Here is a 17,961-nt window from a genome sequence, read left to right as displayed (position 1 = left end):
GTGAACCAGCATCACTTCCTGCCGCTGCCTGTAAGGAGTTTGTACGTTCACCGCGTGACCGCATGGGTTTCCTCCGGGTGCTCCGGTTTCCTCCCACAGTCCAAAGACGTACTGGTTGTTAGGTAAATCGTCCTGTGGACTAGACAGGGTTTGCTGGGCGGCATGGCTCAAAGGGTCGCAGGGGCCTGCTCTGCACTGTATCTCAATAAGTAAGGGAGGAAGAAAGGAAGTAAACAAACAAACAAACAACAAGCAACCAAACAGCAGCAAGTCAAGCCTAGTTCCTGCCTCCTTCCCACCCACCCAAGAATTCAGCCCTGATGCAGGGTCTCAACCCAAAAAGATACCAACGATTCTTTCCCCTCCACAGATGCTGCCTGACCCTGAGTTCTCCCTGCAGATTGTTTCTTCTCCAGATTGCAGCCTCAGTGGCTTACCTTCACATCTCGATGAGCAATGTTCACTGAGTGCAGGTGCAGGACGGCCTCCCCAATGCTCTTCATGATCTCAGAGGCCTCTGCAACACAAGGAGAGAGATTTCCCTTTTAGCACTCGGGGGACTGGGAGATTGCTGCAGTGCTTTCCTATCATCGGTTCTGTGCAAAGGCCTAGAGTGTTTACCTCGCTCCGTGAACGCCTGATCTCCTCTGTCCTGGATTCTGCTGAAGAGTTCACCTCCTTCCATACTGTAACGACACAAAGCAGCATAATAAGCACAAGGGCAGCAGACGGTAACATCGGAACAGCAAGCTGCTGGTCTCCACGAGTGACCTCTCTCTCCCTCGATGTAGAGAGAGAAAGCCTGTCTGTCATACCGAAGTGACACACACAAAACGCTGCAGGAACACAGCAGGCCAGGCAGCGCCTATGGAAAAAAAGTACAGTCAACGTTTCAGACCGAGACTCTACATCAGGGACCGAGGAGAAAAGAAGATGAGGAGTCAGAGTAAGAAGGGGAGACCCAGACGGTGATTGGCTTGTGCTCCATCTGCCAGATAAAGCGGGATCTCCCAGTGGCCACCTATCTTAATTCCGCTTTCCATTCCCTTTCTGGCATGACAGTCCATGGCCTCCTCTACTGTTGCGATGAAGCCACATACAGGTTGGAGGAGCAACACCTTATATTCCATCTGGGTAGCCTCCAACCCTATGGCATGAACATCGATTTCTCAAACTTCCGGTAATTTCCCCCACCCCCAGCAGCTTCACCATCCCCATTTCCCTCTCTCACCTTAACTCCTTACCTGCCCATCACCTCCCTCTGGTGCTCCTCCCCCTTTTCTTTCTTCCATGGCTTTTTGAATTCTCCCATCAGGTTCCCCCTTCTCCAGCTCTGTATCTCATCAACCAGTCAACTTCCCTGCTGTAAGCACCCCTAACCCCAAAGTTTCACCTATCACCTTGTGTTTCTTCCTTCCACCCACCCACCTTCTTACTCTTGACTCCTCATCTTTTTTTCTCCAGTCTTGATGAAGGGTCTCGGCCCGAAATGTCAACTGTACTCTTTACCATAGGTACAGCCTGGCCTGCTGAGCCCCCCCAGCACTAAGTGAGTTGCTCAGATTTCCAACACCTGCAGATTTTCTCTTGTTTGAGATACCGAAGTAGTGGGTTATGCACTGTAGTTTTTGATGGGCCCCAGACCAAGATCTTTTTGGGGGCCTTGGAGCTTCAGGGTTCTGATGTTTCCATCATTCATTCTATGGGGTTTCATGTTTGATGGATATCTGTGAAGAGTAAAAATTTCAGGTTGCATACTATATACATTCTCTGATATTAAACTGAGCCATTTGAAACTGAGATTCTGCAGATGCTGGGAATCTTGAGCAACACACACAAAATGCTGGGAGAACTCAGCAGGTCAGGCAGCATCTACGGAGAGGAATATACAGTCAACATTTCAAACTGAGTCCCCTCATTGGAAACCATCATCGAAAGGTTATATACGGGGAATACCAGGATGCAAAGTTGTGAAGCAAAACCAAAATGGAATGAATATTAGAAACAAGATCCACTACTTAGCAAAAGGATTAACCATTTAAAATTTTAAAAACGGTAAATTAGAGAAGGAATCTGCAATGAAGATGTGGCCAGTCCAAGTGATCATAGTGGGATTTTGACTTCAGTGGGATACAGCAGGATAGTTTCAGGAATCCATTCAACTCAACATTTCATAGAGACACAAGACGCTACACATCATAAACACCTGAGATTTTGGAGATGCTGGAAGTCTCGAGCAATGCACACAAAATGTTGGAGGACTCAGTAGGGAGGCAACATCGAGAAACTGTTGACGTTCTAGGCTGAGACCGTTCATCAGGACTCATGCTCCTGATGAAGGGTCTCAGCCTGAAACATTAAATGTATACTTTCCCCTCCTTAGAGAGGAGACTGCTTGACTTGCTGAGATGCTACTGATGCAGTCTGCTCATCTACCCAGTTCTTCCCCAACTCACTCCAGTCCCCATCACCTGTCTCTCTTCCCCCCCCTCACCCACTCCTCCCACTGGGTCCCCTCCCCTCACTGTTCCCATCTGTCCATCACCCACACACTCCTCCCACTGGGTCCAATCCCCCACTGTTCCCATCTGTCCATCACCCACACACTCCTCCCACTGGGTCCCCTCCCCGCACTGCTCCCATCTGTCCATCACCCACACACTCCTCCCACTGGGTCCCCTCCCCCCACTGTTCCCACCTGTCCATCACCCACACACTCCTCCCACTGGATCCAATCCCCCACTGCTCCCATCTGTCCATCACCCACACACCCCTCCCACTGGGTCCCCTCCCCCCACTGTTCCCACCTGTCCCCTCCCCCCACTGCTCCCATCTGTCCTCCCAACTTCCCTCATGGTTTCATGATCCACCTTTCTCTCCAATCAGATCCCACCATGTGCAGCCCTTCGTCATTTCCACCAATCACCTCCATCCCTGTTCCCATTCTCCCCTCCTCCATCTTTCTTCACCTGGCTCCACCCATCACCTCCCAGCCTCTGTCGCTATTCCCACTCCCACCCCTCTCACCTGGCTCCATTCAAAACCTCCCAGTTCTTGCTCCACCACTTTCCCTCACCTCTTTATACTGGCTATCTCTCCCCTCTATCTTTCAGTCCAGATGAAGAGTCTCAACCCAAAATAATGGCTGCCCAGTTCCCTCTATCGATGCTGCCTGACCTGATGAGCTCTTCAGGCATCATGTGTGCCACATAAACATTTCTTCTTGTTTAGAAAGGCTCCTCACTGCTTGATGTCTGTAGGGATGCACTCCATTGCCATAGCAGAATATCTAATTCGGCTGCTCTTTGAAAGAGATCCTCACAAACATGGGCGAGGATCCTTGCCACCCATCCCACAATCTCTTTGACCCACTACTGTCAGGGAGGTGGTACAGGAGCATCAGGACTAGGACTGTCAGACTGGGTAACAGCTTCTTCCCTCTGGCTGTGAGACTAATGAATACTCTGCCACCACCAAGGTCTCGTCACTAGGACAGTGAGCTGTTTACTGTTCACCTGTGCACCTCATGCATTTTGAATTATATTTTATTAACTTATTTATGGTAATATTTTGTTTTATGTGCTGCGTGTGACATACATTTTGTGGGCGCACCATGGTCTGAAGGCATGTTATTTCATTTAGTTGTAGGTATGTACAGTCAGATGACAATAGGCTTCAACTTGAAGCTGAAATCTCAAACCAACAGCCTCGCAGACAGCAGCAGGGATGACCTCTGGGCAAGAGGAATTGCCGTCCAGAGAATGCCAGAATGGAAAAAAAAAGCCAGAGTTTTCCAAACGGACTCACTGATCAGGATGTTAACAGTATACAAGGAATGAGCGAGAACCACTAAGAGGCCAAACCCTGAAGCAAACTCAAAAAATGCTGAGAACATTCAGCATGCCAGTCAGCAGCTGTGGGGGAGAAAACATACTCAATGTGTCATGTTGATGACCCACCAATAGAAATTGGTTTCAGTTAAAGGCCAACAATCATTCAGTATATACTCAATAAAAGGAATGTCAGGGTTGTATATATATGTACTTTGATAATAAGTTTACTCTGAACTTTGTTAACTGTTTCTCTCCCCACAGATGCTGCCTGACTCGCTGAGTCTTCCCTCAATTCGCTGGACTTACTTCATACTGCAGCTCAGTAGCATAGTAGTTAGCAGAACACTTTACAGTACTGGCTACCCCGGTTCAATTCTCGCCGCAGTCGGTAAGGAGTTTGTACATTCTCTCCGTGACCATGTGGGTTTCCTCCAGGTGCTACGGTTTCCTCCCACAGTCCAAAGACATTCCAGTTGGTAGACCAGTTGAATTACCCTGGATAATTTCCAAGGTAAGGACATGTTCAGCACATCTCTGTGGGCCGAAGGGCCTGTATTGTGCTGGAGGTTTTCTATGTTCTACGTTTCTATTAATTGGTCATTGTAAATTGCCCTGTGATTAGGTTGGGGTTACTGGCAGTGTGGCTCAAAGGGCTGTAAGGGCCTGTTCTGTACCCTATCTCATAATTAATAAATCAATCAATCTATCTTTAGTTTTCTGCTTCGCAGATGAACTCAAGAGTCCAACAGGGTGCTCAATGCAGGAAGGAGAAACCGGATTTTAAAAAGATAAAGAAAATTAAAAGAAAGAATACAGAGAACTTTAAAAATTATAGAAAACAACTTTGGCTCTTTTTTAAAAAGGTCTAGAAGGGGTAAGTGTTAATTTCCTGCACAAAACCAATTCTGCAGTGAATCAGAGGTGCATTTACAATAGAACAGCAGATTCACACCTTCCGACACACTGAACAGCAAAAAAATACTTTGCAAGCTAAAGCAGAGACAGCAGCCAATCAGGAGTCACTCATGACGACCAGGTACCGACTCTATCTGCACAACTAACAGGGCCATCAGGTAGTCATCATCCACCATCAAGAACATGATAAAATAGATTCTTCACCTCACAATCTACCTCGCCATGACCTTGCACCTTATTGTCTGCCTGCACTGCACTTTCTCTGTAGTTGTAACACTTCATTCTGCACTCTGTGCTACTCTTCTCTCGTATGACCTCAATGCACCGATAGCATTCAAAACAAGGCCTGTCACTGTAACTTGGTACATGTGACAATAACAAACCAATTTATCAATTTGGATTACATATCTCCGAGCAATAAAGTGGCTCAGTCAAATTATGACCTTGCACTTTATTGTCTACTTGCACTGTTCTTACCCTGCGACTGCAACACTTTGTTCTGAAGCAACACATTGGAGGAACTCAGCAGGTCAGGCAGCATCTATGGAAATGAATGAACAGTCGATGTTTTGAGCCAAGATCCTTCAGGAATGAGAAGAAATGGAGAAGATGCCAGAATAAGAAGATTGGGGGTGGGGGTGGGGAGGGAAGGAGACTAGAAGGTGAAAGGTTAAGCCAGGAGGGCGGGAAAGGTAAAAGGCTGGAGAAGGAGGAATCTGATCAGAGAGGAGAGTAGACCATAGGAGAATGGGAAGGAGGAGGGAACCCAGGGGGAAGTGATGGGCAAGTGAGAAGAGGTAAAAGATCAGAATGGGGAAGACAGGAAGAGGGGAGGGGATGGGGAGAAAACTTGCTTTTACCGGAAGGAGAAATGGATATTCATCCCATCAGGATGGAGGCTACCCAGACAGAATATGAGGTGTTGCTCCTCCACCCTGAGGGTTGCCTCCTCTTGTGCCAAGAGGGGGCCACAGATGGACATGTCGGAACTCATTCTGAAAACCTTTCACCTTGCACTGGCAATTCGCTGGTGACCGCAAGAAACCGCAGCGTTGTGGACACGGCTCAGCACGTCACAGAAACTAGCCTCCCTTCTGTGGACTCTGCACTTTGCTGCCTCAGCGAAGAAGCCAGCACTGGCAGAGACATGGACTTTTTCTCTTCTGCTCTCTCCCAACAGGAAGAAGACACAAAAGATTGAAACCATGTACCACCAGGCTCAAGTACAGTTTCAATCCCACTGTTACCAGAATCTTGAATGGACCTCTTGATCAATACACTGAACTCTTGGCCCTCACAGTCTATCTCGTTATGATCTTGCACATTATTGATCACTTGCACTGTGATTTTTGGTAGCTATTACACTTCATTCTGTTGCTATTGTCTCAACATTATTTAACTTCAATGCACTGAGTAATGATCTGATCTGTATGCGTGGTATGCAAAACAAGCTTTTCACTGTACTTCTGTATATGTGTAGCCGGCTGGTGGCGTAGTGGCATCAGCACCAGGCTTCAGAGCAAAGGCTCCCGAGTTCAAACCCAGCCAGCTCTCCGGGCACGCTTTGCATCTGTGCTGGGTTGAGCGTCGAGCTAGCAACTCGACCTCGTAAAAAAGAAATTGCCTGCTACAGAAACATCAACAGCAAAAAGCTGATGGCCTATGCTCTCTTGTGAGCTCAAAAGGCAATTTCCTTCCTTCCTTCCAGTATATGTGACAATAATAAACCAGATTCAATCCCAAGAAGATGCTACAAAATGCGTAAGAAAAGACATCTTTGCTTTGGGGTGGCACGGTAGCGTAGTGGTGAGCAGAACGCTTTACTGTACCTGCGACCTGGGTTCAATTCCCGCTGCTGCCTTTAAAGAGTTTGAACGTTCTCCCCGTGACCCCCATGGTTTCCTCTGGGTGCTCTGGTTTCCTCCCACATTCCAAAGACGCGCCAGTTGGCAGGTTAATTGGTCATTGTAAACTGTCTTGTGATGAGGCTAAGAATAAATTGGGGGTTTGCCTGGTGGTGCACTTGAAGAGTTATATCTGTGTTATATCTCACCAGATAAACGAAATAAAGAAGTAAGGTACAACGCAGATGCAATTTCCCAAACTCATTCCAGGGAGGAGGGATTTTAGATCTGAAGACAGACAGGAGACACCAGGGTTGTTCTCCTTGGACAGAGGGACGGAGGGGGGAGTTAGAAATTTTTAATAGCTTGGAGAGGGCAGACAAAGATTGCTTCCTATCCTCTGCCATCAGATTTCTGAACTGTTCCTGAACCCCAAACACAATCGCACTATTTTGCTAACAACAGGAAATCTGCAGATGCTGGAAATTCAAGCAACACACATCAAAGTTGCTGGTGAACGCAGCAGGCCAGGCAGCATCTCTTTTTGCACTATTTATTTTCTATATATTCTTATTGTAATTGATTGTAAATTTTATGTATTGCGCTGCAAGGCTGAGGCAAACAACAAATTTCAAGTCAGATTTCTGCGGACGTACTGTGGAGAGCATTCTAACTGGCTGCATGAACGTCTGGTATCAGGGGAGGGGGGAGCCACTGCACAGGATCGAAGTAAGCTGCAGAGAGTTGTGAACTCAAGTCACTAGCCTCCCCAACATCCTTACATTGCCAAGGACTGATGCCTCAAAAGGGCAGCCCCATCACCCAGGACACGCTACCATCAGGGAGGAGGTACAGGAGCCTGAAGGCACACACTCAACAATTCAGGAACAGCTTCTTCCCCGCTGCCATCCGATTCCTAAATGAACAGTGAACACTACTCTTTTTTTCCCTCTTTACACCACTTAATTTAACATTTATTATATTCAACAATAAATTTCATGACATATTAATAGTCATAGCCACAGTTACGGAACTGGAGCTGCAGCTCGATGACCTTCGTCTGGTCAGGGACAGTGAGGAGTTGATAGAGAGGAGTTATAGGCAGGTGGTCACACCGGGGCCATGGGAGGCAGACAAGTGGGTCATGGTTAGGAGGGGGAAGGGGAAGAGTCAGGTAATAGGGAGTACCCCGGTGGCTGTGCCCCTTGACAATAGGTACTCCTGTTTGAGTACTGTTGGGGGGGACAGCTTACCCAGGGGAAGCGACAGTGGCCGTGCCTCCGGCACAGAGTCAGGCCCTGTAGCTCAGAAGGGTAGGGAAAGGAAGAGGAGGGCAGTTGTGATAGGGGACTCGATAGTAAGGGGGTCAGATAGGCGATTCTGTGGACGCAGTCCAGAGACCCGGATGGTAGTTTGCCTCCCTGGTGCCAGGGTCCGGGATATTTCTGATCGTGTTCAAGATATCCTGAAGTGGGAGGGTGAGGAGCCAGAGGTCGTGGTACATATAGGTACCAATGACATAGGTAGGAAAAGGGAAGAGGTCCTGAAAGGAGAATATAGGGAGCTAGGAAGGGAGTTGAGATAAAGGAGCGCAAAGGTAGTAATCTCGGGATTACTGCCTGTGCCACGTGACAGTGAGAGTAGGAATGCGATGAGGTGGAGGATAAATGCGTGGCTGAGGGATTGGAGCAGGAGGCAGGGATTCAAGTTTTTGGATCATTGGGACCTCTTTTGGCGCAGGCGTGACCTGTACAAAAAGGACATGTTACACTTGAATCCTAGGGGGACCAATATCCTGGCAGGGAGATTAACGAGGGCTACTGAGGTGACTTTAAACTAGAATGGTTGGGGGGTGGGAATCAAATTAAAGAGGATAGGCGAGAGGAGGTTAGTTCACAACAGGGGGATGGGAACCAGTGCAGAGAGACAGAGGGGCGTAAAGTGAGGGTAGAAGCAAAATGTAGTAAGGAGAAAAGTAAAAGTGGCAGGCCGACAAATCCAGGGCAAGCATCAAAAAGGGCCACTTTTCAACATAATTGTATAAGGGCTAAGGGAGTTGTAAAAGAGCGCCTTAAGGCTTTGTGTGTCAATGCAAGGAGCATTTGTAACAAGGTGGATGAATTGAAAGTGCAGATTGTTATTAATGATTATGATATAGTTGGGATCACAGAGACATGGCTCCAGGGTGACCAAGGATGGGAGCTCAACGTTCAGGGATATTCAATATTCAGGAGGGATAGACACGAAGGAAGGGGAGGTGGGGTGGCGTTGCTGGTTAAAGATGAGATTAATGCAATAGAAAGGAAGGACATAAGCCGGGAAGATGTGGAATCGATATGGGTAGAGATGCGTAACACTAAGGGGCAGAAAGCGCTGGTGGGAGTTGTGTACAGGCCACCTAACAGTAGTAGTGAGGTCGGAGATGGTATTAAACAGGAAATTAGAAATGTGTGCAATAAAGGAACAGCAGTTACAATGGGTGACTTCAATCTACATGTAGATTGGGTGAACCAAATTGGTAAAGGTGCTGAGGAAGAGGATTTCTTGGAACATATGCGGGATGGTTTTTTGAACCAACATGTCGAGGAACCAACTAGAGAGCAGGCTATTCTAGACGGGGTTTTGAGCAATGAGGAAGGGTTAATTAGCAATCTTGTCGTGAGAGGCCTCTTGGGTAAGAGTGACCATAATATGGTGGAATTCTTCATTAAGATGGAGAGTGACATAATTAATTCAGAAACAAAGGTTCTGAACTTAAAGAGGGGTAACTTTGAAGGTATGAGATGTGAATTAGCTAAGATAGACTGGCAAATGACACTTAAAGGATTGACGGTGGATATGCAATGGCAAGCATTTAAAGGTTGCATGGATGAACTACAACAATTGTTCATCCCAGTTTGGCAAAAGAATAAATCAAGGAAGGTAGGGCACCCGTGGCTGACAAGAGAAATTAGGGATAGTATCAATTCCAAAGAAGAAGCATACAAATTAGCCAGAAAAAGTGGCTCACCTGAGGACTGGGAGAAATTCAGAGTTCAGCAGAGGAGGACAAAGGGCTTAATTAGGAAGGGGAAAAAAGATTATGAGAGAAAACTGGCAGGCAACATAAAAATAGACTGTAAAAGCTTTTATAGATATGTAAAAAGGAAAAGACTGGTAAAGACAAATGTAGGTCCCCTACAGACAGAAACAGGTGAATTGATTATGGGGAGCAAGGACATGGCAGACCAATTGAATAATTACTTTGGTTCTGTCTTCACTAAGGAGGACATAAATAATCTTCCAGAAATAGTAGGGGACAGAGGGTCCAGTGAGATGGAGGAACTGAGCGAAATACATGTTAGTAGGGAAGTGGTGTTGGGTAAATTGAAGGGATTAAAGGCAGATAAATCCCCAGGGCCAGATGGTCTGCATCCCAGAGTGCTTAAGGAAGTCGCCCAAGAAATAGTGGATGCATTAGTGATAATTTTTCAAAACTCGTTAGATTCTGGACTAGTTCCTGAGGATTGGAGGGTGGCTAATGTAACTCCACTTTTTAAAAAAGGAGGGAGAGAGAAACCGGGGAATTATAGACCGGTTAGCCTAACGTCGGTGGTGGGGAAACTGCTGGAATCAGTTATCAAAGATGTGATAACAGCACATTTGGAAAGCGGTGAAATCATCGGACAAAGTCAGCATGGATTTGTGAAAGGAAAATCATGTCTGACGAATCTCATAGAATTTTTTGAGGATGTAACTAGTAGAGTGGATAGGGGAGAACCAGTGGATGTGGTATATTTGGATTTTCAAAAGGCTTTTGACAAGGTTCCACACAGGAGATTAGTGTGCAAACTTAAAGCACACGGTATTGGGGGTAAGGTATTGATGTGGATAGAGAATTGGTTAGCAGACAGGAAGCAAAGAGTGGGAATAAACGGGACCTTTTCAGAATGGCAGGCGGTGACTAGTGGGGTACCGCAAGGCTCAGTGCTGGGATCCCAGTTGTTTACAATATATATTAATGACTTGGATGAGGGAATTAAATGCAGCATCTCCAAGTTTGCGGATGACACGAAGCTGGGCGGCAGTGTTAGCTGTGAGGAGGATGCTAAGAGGATGCAGGGTGACTTGGATAGGTTGGGTGAGTGGGCAAATTCATGGCAGATGCAATTTAGTGTGGATAAATGTGAAGTTATCCACTTTGGTGGCAAAAATAGGAAAACAGATTATTATCTGAATGGTGGCCCATTAGGAAAAGGGGAGGTGCAACGAGACCTGGGTGTCATTATACACCAGTCATTGAAAGTGGGCATGCAGGTACAGCAGGCTGTGAAAAAGGCGAATGGTATGCTGGCATTTATAGCGAGAGGATTCGAGTACAGGAGCAGGGAGGTACTACTGCAGTTGTACAAGGCCTTGGTGAGACCAGACCTGGAGTATTGTGTGCAGTTTTGGTCCCCTAATCTGAGGAAAGACATCCTTGCCATGGAGGGAGTACAAAGAAGATTCACCAGATTGATTCCTGGGATGGCAGGACTTTCATATGAAGAAAGACTGGATGAACTGGGCTTGTAATCGTTGGAATTTAGAAGATTGAGGGGGGATCTGATTGAAACGTATAAAATCCTAAAGGGATTGGACAGGCTAGATGCAGGAAGATTGTTCCCGATGTTGGGGAAGTCCAGAACGAGGGGTCACAGTTTGAGGATAAAGGGGAAGCCTTTTAGGACCGATATTAGGAAAAACTTCTTCACACAGAGAGTGGTGAATCTGTGGAATTCTCTGCCACAGGAAACAGTTGAGGCCAGTTCATTGGCTATATTTAAGAGGGAGTTAGATATGGCCCTTGTGGCTACGGGGATCAGCGGGTATGGAGGGAAGGCTGGTGCAGGGTTCTGAGTTGGATGATCAGCCATGATCATAATAAATGGCAGTGCAGGCTCGAAGGGCCGAATGGCCTACTCCTGCACCTATTTTCTGTGTTTCTACTTTATTGATCCCAGGGGAAATTGGTTTTTGTTACAGTTGCACCATAAATAATAAATAGTAATAGAACCATAAATAGTTAAATAGTAATATGTAAATTATGCCAGTACATTATGAAATAAGTCCAGGACCAGCCTATTGGCTCAGGGTGTCTGACCCTCCAAGGGATGAGTTGTAAAGTTTGATGGCCACAGGCAGGAATGACTTCCTATGATGCTCTGTGCTGCATCTCGGAGGAATAAGTCTCTGGCTGAATGTACTCCTGTGCCCAACCAGTACATTATGTAGTGGATGGGAGACATTGACCAAGATGGCATGCAACTTAGACAGCATCCTCTTTTCAGACACCACCCTGAGAGAGTCCAGTTCCAATCCCACAACATCACTGACTTGAAGAATTAAACCTATTAAACCTGATTCTGATTCATTTTTCATAACTTACACGTGTGCAAAACAAACAAAATTAACATGACACTAACACGAGGAATTCTGCAGATGCTGGAATTTCAAGCAACACACAAAAAAGTTGCTGGTGAACGCAGCAGGCCAGGCAGCATCTCTGGGAAGAGGTAGAGTCGACATTTCGGACCAAGGCCCTTCGTCAGGACTAACTGAAGGAAGAGTTAGTAAGAGATTTGAAAGTGGGAGGGGGAGAGGGAGATCTGAAATGATAGGAGAAGACAGGAGGGGGAGGGATGGAGCCAAGAGCTGGACAGGTGATTGGTAAAAGGGATATGAGAGGATCATGGGACAGGAGGCCCAGGGAGAAAGAAAAGGGGGAGGGGGGGGATGAAAGCCCAGAGGATGGGCAAGGGGTATAGTGAGAGGGACAGAGGGAGAAAAAGGAGAGAGAGAAAAAAAGAATGTGTTCTTCCAGGTGAGGCGACACTTCACCTGTGAGTCGGCTGAGGTGATATACTGCGTCCGGTGCTTCCGATGCGGCCTTCCATATATTGGCGAGACCCGGCGCAGACTGGGAGATCGTTTCGCTGAACACCTACGCTCTGTCCGCCAGAGAAAGCAGGATCTCCCAGTGGCCACACATTTTAATTCCAAGTCCCATTCCCATTCTGACATGTCTATCCACGGCCTCCTCTACTGTAAAGATGAAGCCACACTCAGGTTGGAGGAACAACACCTGACATTCCGTCTGGGTAGCCTCCAACCTGATGGCATGAACATCGACTTCTCTAACTTCCGCTAATGCCCCACCTCCCCCTCGTACCCCATCTGTTACTTATTTATATACACACATTCTTTCTCTCTCTCTCCTTTTTCTCCCTCTGTCCCTCTCACTATACCCCTTGCCCATCCTCTGGGATTCCCCCCTGCACCCCCCTTTTCCTTCTCCCGAACCTCCTGTCCCATGATCCTCTTGTATCCCTTTTGCCAATCACCTGTCCAGCTCTTGGCTCCACCCCTCCCCCTCCTGTCTTCTCCTATCATTTTGGATCTCCCCCTCCCCCTCCAACTTTCAAATCTCTTACTAGCTCTTCCTTCAGTTAGTCCTGACGAAGGGTCTCGGCCTGAAATGTCGACTGTACCTCTTCCTAGAGATGCTGCCTGGCCTGCTGCGCTCACCAGCAACTCTGATGTGCTTAACATAACACTAATGCAAGTTTGCGAGAGAGAAAGAGAAATATAAAGTTTGGGGTAGTGTTCTGGATTTTCATGTCAAAGTTCAAAGTAAATTTATTATCAAAGTACATATATGTCACCATATACAACCCTGAGATTCATTGTCTTGCAGGCATACTGAATAAATCAAAAGAATATAATAACCATAACAGAATCAATAAAAGGCCGCACCAACTTGGGTGTTCAACCAGTTGGCAAAAGACAACAAACTGTTCAATCACAAGAAGAAAGAAACAATAATAAATAAAGAAGCAATAAATATCAAAAACATGAGATGAAGAGTCATTGAAAGTGAGTCCATAGGTTGTGGGATCATTTCAATGACGGGGCAAGTGGAGTCGAGTGACCGTTTGACTCTACACCATGGTGGTTGAATTTGTTTCTGAACCTGGTGGTGTGAGTCCTGAGGCTCCTGTACCTTCTTCTTGGTGGCATCTTTGAGAGGAGAAAGGTGGTAGGGTCCATGACGATGGATACTACTTTCCTACGGTAGCGTTTTGTGTGGATGTGTTCAGTAGTGGGGAGGGCCTTACCCGTGACGGACTGGGCCATACCCACTGCTTGTAGGATTTTCCATTCAAGCGCATTGGTGTTTCCATAGTGGGCTGTGGTTGGAGAACCTAGGGGCAGTGGAGGAGCAGCTGTTGCTGAACGTTGAAATGTGGGCCTTTAGATTATTGATCAATGGCAAACTTCAGAAATTATTTCCACAGCCATCACGGAGGGATCTGAATTTGGGTCCCCATGTGTTAGCCCGGGTCCCATTACAGAAACGACACAAGGATCCACATTGCTCTGCGTCAACAGTAAACCACAGCAGCACCAGCGGTATAATGAGATACAGACTGTCGTCATGTGATACACAGCAGTCATCAGCCAACTATGGCTGGCAACATTTTTTTTTAAATCAAGACAGGGGCATTTTGAAAGGTGCAGAGACTGTTCCTTTGTGCTGGCAGGGTATATTGAACAGAGTTTAATTCAACAGAAAATATGGTGTTCAGTAACCAGATTGTTATTGACGCATGCAACTCTTAGACACCTTCAGCAGTGCAGCGAGTGTGTGTGGGTGGTGTGGTTTCCCTGTTCTCTTTCAGCGGAGTTTCGGTACTGACTGCCTGCCTCATTTTTCCCTATTCCACGCGCCAGCACGTGCCAATGCCCAGATGTCTGAGTCGTGCATTTATTGACAAACAGAGGAAAGCTACAGGTGGCAAGGGTGTCCTTGTGGTTTTTGGAAGAGCATTGATCCCCTGTGATTGGTTGGAACTGACAGCAGCTTCATTCTCGCCCCATGAAAACAGCAGCGTTTAAAAACCTGGTCTTGCTCTCGCAGCTGCCTCTAGATACCAGCTAGCTTCCAGCTCTACAGATGGACGATGTGTCCGCCTCATGACAATAGTTCAAAAACCTTTCCAGTGATCACCATCAGCTGCAGGATCAGGGACCAGGGCACACAATTTAACATTGAAGAGTGCAGGAATTTCTCTATACTGACCGTGGCAGTAATGACCTAGAAACCACAGCATCCAGGACAATTGGATTGGCATCTACGCTAAGTAAACTTCAAAGTTCAAAGTAAATTTATTATCAAACTACATATATGTCACCATATATAACCCTGAGACTCACTTTCTCGTGGGCTTAGTTGACTCTTGATTGGTCAGGGCATGGAGGGATATGGGAGAAGGCAGGAGACTGGGGCTGAGAGAGAAATGGATCAGTCATAATGAAATGGCAGAGCAGACTCGATGGGTCAAAAGGCCTAATTCTGCTCCTACACCTTATGGCCTTATACTCAGTAAATCAAAGAACCAGAACAGAATCAGTGAAAGACTGCACCCAACAGGACAGGCAAGCAACTAAAGTGCAAAAGGCAACAACTGTGCAAATGCTACAAGATGGGGAAAAAAGAAATAATAATTAAAATAAATCAATAGGCAAAAAATATCACAAGAGCATGAGATGAAGAGTCCTTGACAGTGAGTTCAGAGGTTGTGGAAACTGTTCAGTGATGGGGCAAGAGAAGTTGAGTGAAGTTGTCCCACTGGTTCAAGAGCCTGACGGTTGAGGGGCAGTAACTCTTTCTGAACCTGCTGCAGGTCTGAGGCTCCTGTACCTTCTTCCTGATGGCAGCAGCGAGAAGAGAGCATGGCCTGGGTGGTGGGTGTCCTTGATGACGGATGCTGCTTTCCTGCAACTGCGCTCTGTGTAGACGTGCTCAATGGTGGAGACCCGTGATGGAGAGCGGGAGATGGGATGGAAGGGATCACTTCACAGAGAGCTAGTGTGAACCCTTCTTTGTTATAACAACACAATATGAAAGCAGGTTTGGCAACTGCAGCAAAGGTTTCCTTTAGGACAGATAGAGATGTTTCCCCACCAGCACACATCGTCAAGCTCTGTGTAGAGTGGAAGTTTTCCAATTGGGTCACTCCTGTTGGCGGTATATTCCTGGCGATAGAGATGGAAGCCCGCCCCTAGGTGTGTGGGTCCACAACTAGCTGTGGAGATGCACCACTAGAGATGGATGCCCATCACCACCGTTGGACCGACCCCTCAGCAAAAAAGGTTGTGGAACGCAAGCACCATCTCAGGCCTGAAGATTGGGACACGTCAGGTGATGATACCTACTGCTGCTGAGATGCCACCAGGATCCAAGAATCCGGGCAGGCAATGCAGACAACTGCTTCCTTCTATGTAGCCATTCACAGAACCTGTATTTCCCTAGTGACAGGGTGACAGGGTGCCCTGGGAGAGGAGAGCTGGTGTAGCTACACTGCAGCAGATCCCACTGAAGGAAACGTTCTGAGGGAAAATGGCAGGCTCGCTGCTGGGGGTGGGGGGGGGGAACAAGAGACCATCCAGTACCTGCTGACATGGGAGAATCCCCATCATTCAGAGGGTTGTGGATATCGGACACTTGCCTACTCCGGACAGTTTCATCTGGGCCTGAAATGGCGACCCTTTAGGTGTTGCCTGATGTGCCGAGTTCCTCCAGCATGTTGTGTGTGTTGCCTTTGCAGGCCACCTCCTGGGAACAAGATACAGTGTCCTGCCGTTAGTCATCATACAAGAAAGAACGGCCGATCATAACATTTTGCAAGGCTGTGTTGAGGAAGAATCCAACTGGGACACAAGGGACTGCAGGTACTTGGATCTGGAGCACTGGAGATCTGCTGGAGGAACTAACGTATGAGGAGTGTCTGATGGCTCTGGGCCTGTACTCACTGGAGATTAGAAGAATGAAAGGGGATCTGATTGATCCTGACGGGTCCAGCTGAAGGGTCTCTCCCCGAAACGTCAACTGTATTCTTCTCCATACATGCTGCCTCACCTGCTGAGTTCCTCTAGCATTGTGTTGTTCTGCTGAACAGGGTGGGCATGCTCGGTTGTCCGCCAAAATGTGTGGAGAAACTTGCGGGCTGTCCCCAGCATATACTTAAATTGTGTTGGTCGTTAAAGCAAATGGCACATGCACGTTTCAATGTACAGTCTATGTGATACATAAATCTGAACCTGAGCCTGAACCAGCACTGTATCAGTGGGCCAAATGGCCTCCTGTACGGTGTGAGGGTCCGAGACCGCCACCTTTCCCTCTGAAACAGGACCACCGAGAGGGCAAAACAGTGTGACAGAGTCGGTCAGTGGCACACGTCGCTGTAATCGCACTCATTGAGCTCTGCCTCCCTCCGGTCAGGGAAGTCGGGGAATCTGGCAACCAAAATCTTCCTGAAGCAAGGCACAAAATTCTGCAGATGCTCAAAATCCCGAGCAACGCACACAAAATGCTGGAGGAACTCAGCAGGCCAGGCAGCGAGTGTGGAGGGAAACCCGCAGTCAATGATTTGGGACGAGTCTCGGCACCGAAACATTGACGGTTTTTTCTTCTCTGTCACTGCAATCGGACTTGCTGAGTTCCTCCAGCATTTTGTGTACGTGTTGCTCTGGGACTCCGGCATCGGCAGAATCCCTTGTGTTTGTGAAGAAAGTTAATTTTCTCTGCTGGCGCAAAGCTCGGTGAGTAAAACTAAAACCGAGAATCAGGGTGTGATTAAAGATGACACAAATTTTTGAAGCTGACAGCAAAATTTTGTCTAACCTCAGTGGGGAGACTGAATTTCGATGCAGTCTGCCAGTGCTGGGATGATTAAAGCTGAGTTACTTTGCAACACGCCGTGACATTTTGAAGCGGCGATTGATGAGTCAGAGGGCGGGGTCTGCTGTTTACGGGAGGAGCCTATCGCGGGTCTGCTGCTGCATCTACGCAGTTTGGTGACGCGCCACACTCGTTTCCAGATGCAGTCTGGCGTTGCCTAATCAGAACGAAACAACACAAGGTGACGGCCTTTGTGGGACTGAGATGAGAAGGTGCAGCATGCAAAGCGGCCTTCTGCAGAAATTGCTCTCCAAGTGAACGCGCTAGGTCTGTGCACGTCCAATTCATGGGCCCAAAGAGGGGTTTTAGGGCATTAGCGCCGGTTTCTTGCCTGCGCTGCAAAGTGAAAAGGGAATGCCGGCTTCAGTTCTCCGTGGGATCTTCCTGTGCTCACACGGCCTGGCTCATTTTTCATAATGCAACATCGAGCATGTGCCAAAGCCCCTCCTTTCACCAGGAAATGCATTGTGGGACATTCTGAGAGGGGTGGTTCTTCGCAACAAGGGCCCGCATGAAGACCTCTATCAGCGCAACATAGAATTGTACAGCTCAGGACGGACTCTTTGGCCCTCAGTGTGCATTGCCCCACGGTCAATCTCTGATGAAG

At 47.4% G+C, this 17,961-nt stretch overlaps 1 protein-coding gene across 1 annotated transcript in view; it reads right to left on the bottom strand.

The window, feature by feature from the left end:
* LOC140210114 (MAP kinase-activated protein kinase 2) overlaps positions 1-17,961 on the bottom strand; it is a 221,626-nt gene that overhangs the window by 40,605 nt on the left and 163,060 nt on the right. Inside the window, exons 3-4 of the mRNA XM_072278959.1 lie at positions 622-686; positions 438-517 (exon numbers count right to left, since the gene is read on the bottom strand). Coding sequence (XP_072135060.1) covers positions 438-517; positions 622-686 — 145 coding nt within the window. The remainder of the gene's footprint in view (positions 1-437; positions 518-621; positions 687-17,961) is intronic.

Source organism: Mobula birostris, chromosome 14 (genome assembly GCF_030028105.1).
Source record: "Mobula birostris isolate sMobBir1 chromosome 14, sMobBir1.hap1, whole genome shotgun sequence".
NCBI lineage: Eukaryota > Metazoa > Chordata > Chondrichthyes > Myliobatiformes > Myliobatidae > Mobula > Mobula birostris.
The sequence above is the reverse complement of the archived record's forward strand: the minus strand, read 5'-3'. Positions and strand labels throughout refer to the sequence as shown.